The 10000-nt window shown below is 33.1% G+C and overlaps 1 protein-coding gene across 7 annotated transcripts in view; it reads left to right on the top strand.

Annotated features, from left to right (window-relative positions):
* Nucleotides 1-10000, top strand: part of LOC127064186 (alpha-catulin) — a 77008-nt gene that overhangs the window by 36255 nt on the left and 30753 nt on the right. For 6 of the 7 annotated variants that reach the window (XM_050994847.1, XM_050994846.1, XM_050994845.1 and 3 more), the window contains one exon: nt 7947-8136. In XM_050994847.1, the coding sequence (XP_050850804.1) occupies nt 7947-8136 (190 nt within the window). Of the gene's footprint in view, nt 1-1840; nt 1932-7946; nt 8137-10000 lie in introns of those variants that run through there. The other variant, XM_050994848.1, reaches the window with a different exon arrangement.

Here is a 10000-nt window from a genome sequence, read left to right on the forward strand (position 1 = left end):
ATAAAATATCGCAAAGCCTGTAATATATAATCCTATTTGAGTTCATTGAATCGACATCTTTTCAACTTTTGTCGAGTTTACCGTATAAAAGAAGAAAGAAACAGAGTAAAAGAAATAAAGAAAACGAGAAAAAGAGAGAAAAAGAGAGAGAGAAAGAGAGAGAGAGAGAGGAAAAAATAAACGAAAGCTCACAACACAACACACGTACTTAGGATATGTGACAAACGATCGCTTTAATGTAAACGATAAAGGTAGTAAATGTAATAGGTGGGTGAGAAAGAAGGGGAGGGGCTTGCTAGAGGGGGTAGTTTTTGATTAATGCGACACGTACACGCCAGTTGGTACGTTTAATCGCTTAATGCGTTAAACTGTGACGCGATAAAACGTTCTCGACGTGCCTTATTCGAAACTTGATTAGATTTAAGTGTCACGTGATTTAAAGCATCGTCAAATAAGAAAGTTCTTTCTTTTTTTATTGTTTTCTTCATCGTTCGTTTTTTTCTCTTTCCTTTTACTTTTCTATTTTTATTTTCGATGATGTGTAAATTTTTCTTTTCTTTTTTCTATTTCCTGGGTGTGACAGGGTTGAAGATACAAGTCAAATTTATAACTATTCCCAGCGTCCTGTAAACGTTGTCGTCCATACACTCCTGCGCAGGTTCTTATTAAATTCTCGAATTTCTCGAAATTCTCGAAGGAGAAGAGGAAGTTGAAAAGAGACAGAGAGAGACATAGAGAAAGAGAGAGAGAGAGAGAGAGAGAGAGAGAGAGAGAGAGTTGGATACATAAATACATACGTATATATTTTACATACATATCACCCTATGTGGGAAGTGAGATAACATCAAACGTATATTTGCTCTTTTCTGCAAAAATTTTCCACGAGGAAAATTCATGTTAACGAGAAGAGAGATAGAGATAGAGATAGAAAGAGAGAGAAAGAAAGAGGAAATGAAGGATGAACGTCATTGCGTATAAAATATGTACATGTATATGTAAATGCTTTTGAAAAATATCAAAAACGTTTTCTCATCGACGAAGAAATAAAAAAAGAAAGAAAAAAAAGATATGTAAAACTGATAGCCGGTGGGATTTTTTCTATTGAAATTTCTTATTGTTTTCACGTTTTCGAAACGAACGAGAAAAATAAGGGAGAGACGAAATCGTGGTTTGGATCAAACGACCGTGATCTAGAATGAAAACAGGGAGAGAAATTGTATTTCTCCCTAAAAATCGAGAGAGAACGATTTCGTTATAGTCATAAATTTTTCTTTATTTCGCAGACGTCGGCCCCAGGATCTTGCATATGTATATATATATATACATATATATATAAATTTTTTTCTTCTTATTCATTCGACGTCCCAGTTCTTTCCTTCTTTCTTCTTCTTCTTCTTCTTCTTCTTCTTCTTTGTTTTTGTAGTTTTTTTTTTTTTAAATTCCATCGGAATTCGAGGGTAAAAAGTATTTTTAAAACGATGCCTTTCTTTTTTTCCTTTCTTCCTTTAAAATCCACGCGGTTCAATCTTCCGTCCATATTTTTTCATATAGATATGCTTTATTTATTTATTTGTTTATACCGTAGAATAATACATATGCATATATATATATGTATGTATGTATGTATAAACGTATTTATATATTATGTACAATATACGAGCGTATCTTACGTTGATTTTATATATCATAGAGAAACTACGTTACATCACATTCGAATATTAATGCGTCACAGCGAACACATTTGCTTGCGTGTTTACTTTAAACATCAATAAGGATTACAAGGGCTGCCTATATAAATATTGTTTGTCGTGCTTTCGAGCTAGTCGTCTGCCGATTCTCAACAAGTAAACGTCTCTTCGTTTCGTATTATTACTGTACGCGGTATATAATAGAAACCTTTTTTTTTTCTACTCGAAGCTTCGACGTACGAGGTAACTAGAGTTTTCTTCCTTTTTTAACTATTTCATCATAGATCATATATATACACTATATACATTGTATAGCTTCTCTTGTGTATATTCCTAACTCTGACATAACGTCATCATTATTTCACGTATATTATAACAAAAGTGAGCAAAACATGTTCTTACGTGATTCGAAAGAAAAGGAAAAAGAAAAAGGAAAATCGATTACTCTCCATTTCGAGATTTTTCGGATCAATATTCCTATAAAAAAAAAAAAAAAGGGAAAGGAAAGGGGACAAGTAATTTTACAATCTGACGAAAATAAAAAAATAGTTAGCCTTCTTAAGTCGATTTAAAGTTAGTTAGATATTTTTTTTAAATCGATTATAAAAACTTTCGACTTACCATAGTATTCCCCGAGTAAATAAAACAACGCGTGATATCACTTATTATCTCCAAATTATATCACATATATCCAAATTTCGATTTATATTTTAACGCAGTAACAATTAAGTTATTTTGATAATTAATATCTCTTTGTTTAATTAAAATTTATCGATCGAAGATAAATTTTTCTTTTCAACGATCTCCTCTTGTTTATTTCCTTTTCTTTTTTCTTCCTATTATTATTATTTTTTTTTTTTTTTTTCCCTTAAGATCAGAATTTTTATCTCAATTTATAAGGACGTACATACATACGTCCTTTTGTCGTTTACGATAAGGGGTGAACTCTTCTTTCGTGGCATATCTATGGAATCGCTTGAAATCCAATCACGGATAAACGGATTACGTTAATCCGTTCGGCTGTTGTATCCTTTGTTTATATAGTAACGTCGTTATAACCGAAACGTGGCACGATGCAATAGCATCTCTCTCTCACTCTCTCTCTTTCTCTTTCTTTCCTTATCGTCTTCTCTCTCTCTCTCTCTCTCTATCTTTCTTTCTCTTTTACCACCTTCACCACCTAGAATCACGTCCTTCATAGAATTAGCATTTCCTGCGACCTAATCGAATAAACTCACTTTTCTCTTCTTCCTCCTGCTCCTCCTACTTCTTCTTCTTCTTCTTCTTCTTCTTCTTCTTCTTCTTCTTCTTCTTCTTCTTCTTCCTTTTATTTTTTCTTTGAATAATTTAAGATTAATAGTACCTGTCGAAATGGCAGAGCCCTTTAACGTAGCTCATCTCTCATCATTTTTATTATATTTTCAAAGTATCCAGGTAATAAGGATACTCGTAAACACTCTCCTATAGTCTTACTTAAATCAATTTAAAGAACGAAATGTGAAACGATATTTTTCGTCGTATATACATACGTGTCTTTTATCTATCTTGTATATAAATAATTTGCGAAAAACACTTTAACAAAGGATCGTGTGGAAACTAAACTTTATTTCTTAAATTGCGTTTATCTCTAATAACAAAGTTTTCACGATTCGGTCTTTTCTATTGCGTTTAAAGGAAAAAGAAAGAAAGAACGAAAGAAAGAGAAAAAGAAAAAGGTTGAAGTATTCTATGCAACGAAACTATTCAATGTCGAAAGTATAGCGAAAGAATGAGGAGATTCAAAACGACCAACGAATAAAAATATGAAGAAGAACAGATGAGATAGAGAGAGACAGAGAGACAGAGAGAGAGACAGAAAGAGACAGAAAGAGAGAGTGAGAGAGAAAGAGAGAGAGAGAAAGAGAGAGAGAGAGAGAGAACGTATATCTCTAATAGAAATTTTTGTTCCAATATTCAAGAAGAAAATATTCCAGAACGTGCTTGATAGTTCTCTTTCTCTTTTCCTCACCCCTTCTCAACCCTTCCCTCCCCCTCTCTCTTTATTTTTTTTTTCATCGCATCGAAAAATGTCCAGCGGGCATTCTGGAAAACATTCTTCGTGGGATATTCGTCTCGGCAACGCAACGCGACCATAGAAATTTTCGTCTTTTTTCTTTTTTTTTTTAATTTTTCTATTTTTCTTTCTCTTCCTTTCTTCTCTCTGTCTCTCTCTCTCTCTCTCTCTCTCTCTCTGTTTTCCTTCTTTTTCTCATTTTCTTTTTCTTTCAGGGCTTGCCTACGTTTTTTACTCTTTCCCAAGAAGATACGCCTCGAATCAGAATCGTTTTTTTTCTCTCTTGCTTCTTTATCTCTTCTTCTTTTCTTCTCTTTTTTTTTTATTTCTTTCGTTTTCCTTTTCTTCTTCTTTCTTTTCCTTGTTTCTTCTTCTTCTTTTCTTTTCGTTTCTCTCTTTTTTCTTTTTTTTTTTTTTTTTAATTATCGCAAACAGAGTCGAAGAAGAGATATCTAAATATCTATCTCCGTCGAAACATCGACTCGGTCAGAATTATTTCTCTTTAGGGAGAAAATCGTTCTCTATGTTTCGTTCTTTCTTTTTTTCTTTTTTTCCTACGTTTCAATACTTATCGAGTTAAGTAGAATCAAAAAATTGACCTCTTTTACGATCATACAAATCTCGCAATTAGTTGAGTGAAAGAAAGAAATTTTTAAACGAAAGAGCGAGCTAACGAGAGAGAAAGAGAGTGAGACACACAGAGAAAGAGAGAGAGAGAGAGAGAAGAGGGAGAATGTAGCAGCTTGGTCGGATAAGAGGACAAACGTGTTGTATTTTTTGGATTTTGCGAACAGAGACAAAGATAGAGTGTGTGAGAGAAACAAAGAGAGAGAAAGAGAGAGAGAGAGAGAGAGAAAATCTTCATTGCTATGCATATAATCCAACCATAGTTGCTATCTCTCTCCCTCTCTCCTACTCACCCCACTCACCCCACTAACCCGACTCACCCCGGCCTTTACTCTTCACGAGTCCTTAATTAACGCAAAGCCTGAATATTCATCCCATACCCACAGGATTCGACGATGACCATCGGCTTTTCTCAACGCAAATTGAAGCGCTTTTAACAAAGAATCAAAAGCCGGAAGGCATCACCAACGAAAGTACGGCCAATTGACTTTTCACCCGAGTGTTTGCACGATTTTAGATTTCATTGCTCCGAGCGATTTCGACGATTTCAATTTCTGTTAGAACGACGATATCATGTAAGGCAGTGTTTCTCAATTTTTTTTTCTTTTTTTTCCTTTTTTTTTAAGCTTCACGTACCCCCCTTCCCCTCCCCATCATTCTAATTCCCATGGATGCAGATAAGATCAGTCTTCGTCTTTGGAAAATGTAGACGTAACTGTCTGGCGTATTTATTATTTTTGTAAATAGATGAAATTGTAGTTGTATGATATTAACGATGGGAAAAAACATATGTATTTATAATTAAATTTTGTATTCATAAACTATATATACAGGATAGTAACAACGGTTTGACCTATTATTTCTAGAAACGTAACGAGGGTATACCATTGAACAACTTTTTAATTTTTTTTTCTTTTCATTTTTAGTTCACAGTTCACTCTTTTTCTTTCTCTCTCTTTCTCTCTATCTTTCTCTCTAAAAGTTTTTGTGTGCTCTCACTTTGAGAATCACTGATGTAAAGTGTATCGTAAATAATTGTCCCGTTGATATTTTTTTCCATGAAAATATGAGAATGAACCGTTGCGCTCCTCGGCGTTCTTCTTTTTTGTTTTTTCTTTTGGTCTCTTTTTTCTTATTTTTATTCCTTTCTTTTTCTTTTTTTCTTTGAAAAAAATTTATCTTAAACGATTTCGAAAAGATTCGATATGTATTTAGGTCGGATAAGAGTATATGCGATTTGAAACTTCGAAAGATTTGTTTCCCATTGTAAAGCCAAGCCGTTCTAACTTTTCACAAGGAAAAACTTTCGTATTTTCTTCTATTTATCTTTCTTTTTAAGCAATGCGGCAGATTGAAGTGGTTTGCGTATACCAAAAGTAAGATTAATGCCAGTTTTCTTTCTTTCTTTCTTTTTTTTTTTACAAACATTTCTCTTTCTTTCTCTTTCTTATTCGTGATATATACATGATCTTAAATTTCAATTCTAACGAAAAGGACGATTAAGTAGCAAACAATGACAAATATATTCGTTCACATATTTCGCAATATTATTTGGCTGATTCATTTTTACAGACAAATGTTATTTAATGGATGAAAATTGTAATTGACGAAAAATATAATATAAAATAGAATATAAACAACAGGTATAAAACAAAATATTTTATCATAAAATAGAAATATTTTATTACCAAATAAAATATAAATAAAATTTATTTACAAGTAAAAATTATCAAATCTTGTTATATCTACTAGTAATATTATAAATCGTAACAATTATCAAAGAGAGAGAGAGAGAGAGAGAGAGATAAAAACATAGAGACAGAGATAGCAACAGAAAGAGAAAAAGAGAAAGTGAGAGAGAAAGAGAGAGTCGTAATTAAATCTGTAAATAATTAAAAAAAAATAAAAATCGTGAAGGGGGTAAAAAAGAGTGGGCGATTTAAAAAGGAGAAAAAAGATATAGGGAAGAATGTAAAAAAGAGAAAAAGAAAAATGTTCGGAGTTTTTCTTCTAGGACGACATGTTAACATATACATATGTACGAATAGAAAACTCGCATTCGTTCGGTAGACTCTCTCGGCATTCATCTGGTAAAACAATAGCTTTGGGTCCGCACCTTTTCGTGCCTCTTTCCATCTACTGACTTTTCTTTCTCTCGTACTCTCATTCGTTCTAGTCTCTTTCTCTTTCTTTTTCTCTCTTTCTCTCTCTTTCTCTCTCTTTCTCTCTCTCTCTCTCTGTCTCTCTCTTTCGTTCTATTCTCGTCGTAGAGAAGAATCGTCTGAAAGAGGCAGCACCCGAATGCATTGTCTAATTGTATGGAAAATGCATCGTATATACGTCGTGAATTTCACAGGCAGACTCCTAATGGTGTTACATGGTATCTGCAGTAACGTAACGTTGTGGCTGCCTCAGTAAGTGAGACAGAGATGAAGAGATGAAGTGAGAAAGGAAGAGAGAGAGAGAGAGAGAGAGAGAGAGAGAGAGAATGTAAATTGAAGCAAGAACAGTGACCTATAATTTTTAAATTACAGATATACGAGTGATATCAAATGATATCTTGAGACACACTCACATATACATATATAAAAATATATATAGAATTAGAATTATAACAATATATATATTATAAGACTAGAAATATATAATATATATATTCTTTTTTATTCTTGATAATTGATTAATTAACGTTAATTAGATAGACGAATATATAAATATCATCAGAATTTTTTTTATTTATAAAATATGTATATATATATATATCGAATTTTTGTTTGTTCATTTTCGAACAAAATATATATGTACGTCGTGTCATTCAAGAAGCGAACGTCTTATCTGAGAGAGTACACTTGCAACGGACGCGATGACGATAACAAGGGGAACATGACGACGCAATTTTTCTTTATGAGCCGTGCACGCAAAGTACTTATGTAGAAAATAATGTCGGGATCGAGTTAGATGACTATGGAATTCATTATCTCGAGCTCCTTCGTTCGTTCGTTCGTTCGTTCGTTTGTACGTCGTAGACTACTTCTCGTAGTTACCTAGAAAGAAATTTTATCGTTAATTAAATATTAATGTTAATTACTCATTATACGCATACCTTTGTTAGCTCTTTCTTTCGAATTGACGTATATAAACGTAGCACGGTTTTCCTATTTCGTTTCCATATTTTATAATTATACGAAGATCACGCATATACAATTTCATTCTTTTCTCCTTTCTTTTTTAATCCTTATTTAATCTTTTCTTTTCTTTCTTCTTTTTTTCTGCGCAAAGCAAAAATTCTACACAAATATAATATGAACTTTTATACGATATTCATTAATCATACATATTGGCAAATATCACAAGATTCATTAATCATACATATTATTGGCAATATAAATCGTATTTCGATATCAATCGAGAAATTAATTTCGCGATGGGATGCGAAAAGAAAATTTGTAATATTCCGTCGGATTAAGGTTCATCTTTTTTTCTTTTCTTTCCCTTTCTTTCTTTCTTTCTTTCGTTTCTTTTTTTTTTTTCAATAAATGGAACAAATACTAAGAGAGATCTTGTTTCTTCTTTTGCAGATTTCTACGCTAGTGTCGCACAGAGAACGGCCGCTATGTTCGGACCGGAGTCTTCGTGCTGTGGCGAGGGTTGGACAGGCGGTAAATTTGGCGGTCGAAAGGTTCGTCACCGTTGGCGAGACAATCGCCGACGACAATCCCGAGATCAAGCAGGACATGTACGAGGCTTGCAAAGAGGCTCGAGTCGCTGGTAAGTTTGAATGGAAGAAGAAAAAAAAATAGAACGAAGAAGAAATATAGAAAAAAAAAACGAACGGAATAAAACAAAACAAAAAACAGGACACGAAAATTCAGTTCGTCGAAATTATAAAGGCTAACGTTTATTTATTTATTTATTTATTTATTTATAATATTTTATACGCATCATCTTTACGTAACATCTTCTCGAATGTATTACAAAAGAAATCAAAAGAATTTTTTAGAATGGTGCTCGTCGACCGAGCTGGAAAATTAGTTCTCAGACTCTCAAAAGGCGTTCTCTCGTATACAATAAAATCACAATATACGCGATTTCGTTAGAAAAATAGAAAGAAGAGAGAGAGAGAGAGAGAGAGAGACAGAGAGAGAGAGAGGAAGGAAAGGGAAGAGCCTTTCGCGTTTGTCGCGTTCAGTTCTTTCATATTTTCTTTTCTTTCTTTTCCTATCTCTTTCATTTCTTTTTTCTTTTTATTCCACGAGTATAGAGAGTCTGCATAACGCGGGAAAATAAAGCATCGAAGAAAGAGGGTTGACGATGGGTTGGAATAGAATATGTCAGAATAGAAAAAATGATAAAAGAAAGGAGAAAAAAAAGAGAAGAAGAAGAAGAAGACGAGGAAACGATTGAAGGTAGTTCGGTGCAAACATATGCACTATATATATATATATATATATATATATATATATATATATATATATATACATAGATATATACGTATGTATATAAAGAACGATTTAAAAAAAAAGAAAAGAAAAAAATAGAAAAAAACTTTCGAGACGATTCAAAGGGATGTTTGTCACTGAATATATATATATATATATATTTTTTCTGTCATACGAAGTTGAAAAAGTATATTGTCGAGAGATGCATTGATATCTTCTCATCTTCTTTCTCTCTCTCTCTCTCTCTTTTTTCTTCTTTCTTTCTTTCTTTCTTTCTTTCTTTTCGTCTTTTCTCACGCCATCGAAAAATAAAAAAAGAAAAAGTAGAGAAAGTAGTAGTAGAAGAAGTAAAAGTAGAAAAAGTGGAAGAACAAGACGAAGAACAAGTCTTTGTGCTTTTAAGAAGTTTACTAAAACGCATTTTGCAACTTTGTGCGAAACTACTCGAGAAAGTTGAAGGACAGAGCCAATAAGCCTTCGATAGGTTCGGAGGGAGAATATTCGGAAAGTGCATCTTAACGTCCTTTGGGTCATTGAAGGTTCCTTTAAGTTAAGGTCTTCTAGTTAAGGGGTAGAGAAAAAAAATTAAAAGAGACTAATTTCATTTCGTGTTCAATGAAATTTTCTCTTCGTCTCTCTCTCTCTCTTTCTCTCGTTCTTTTTTTCTCTTCCCTCCTTTTTTCTTATTCGTTATTTTAGAATTAATTTATAAAAACGAATTTTTCAATTATCTTCGATTTAACCGCATTACGTTACATTTGACAGCATAGATTATTCGTAGACTTTTTTTCTTTTTTTTTTCTTTTCTTTTTTTTCAATCAAATCTCTTCTAACAGAAAGATATAGAAAGGGAAAAAATATATATATATACATACCTAACACGTCTATAGTAAATAGACGAATGTTCAGAAATCACGAAAGATGATCTCTCTCTCTCTCTCTCTCTCTCTCTCTCTCCCTCTCTCTCTGTGTGTGTGTGTGTGTGTGAAATCAGAATTTAGGTTGGGTAATCTAATTTACAATGCGCCGTTTATCTTCCTTTGAAATCGACGGAAAATCCACCGAGCCTTGCTCGTTTGTATGTGTGCGTTCGCCCACTGAGGGAGATTCGTCCCTTGTCTCTTACTATCTTCCTCTCTCTCTCTCTCTCTCTCTTTCTCTCTATCTCTCGTTTTCTCGATAAGCAGAGAAGC

This window comes from Vespula vulgaris, chromosome 5 (assembly GCF_905475345.1).
Source record: "Vespula vulgaris chromosome 5, iyVesVulg1.1, whole genome shotgun sequence".
Lineage (NCBI taxonomy): Eukaryota > Metazoa > Arthropoda > Insecta > Hymenoptera > Vespidae > Vespula > Vespula vulgaris.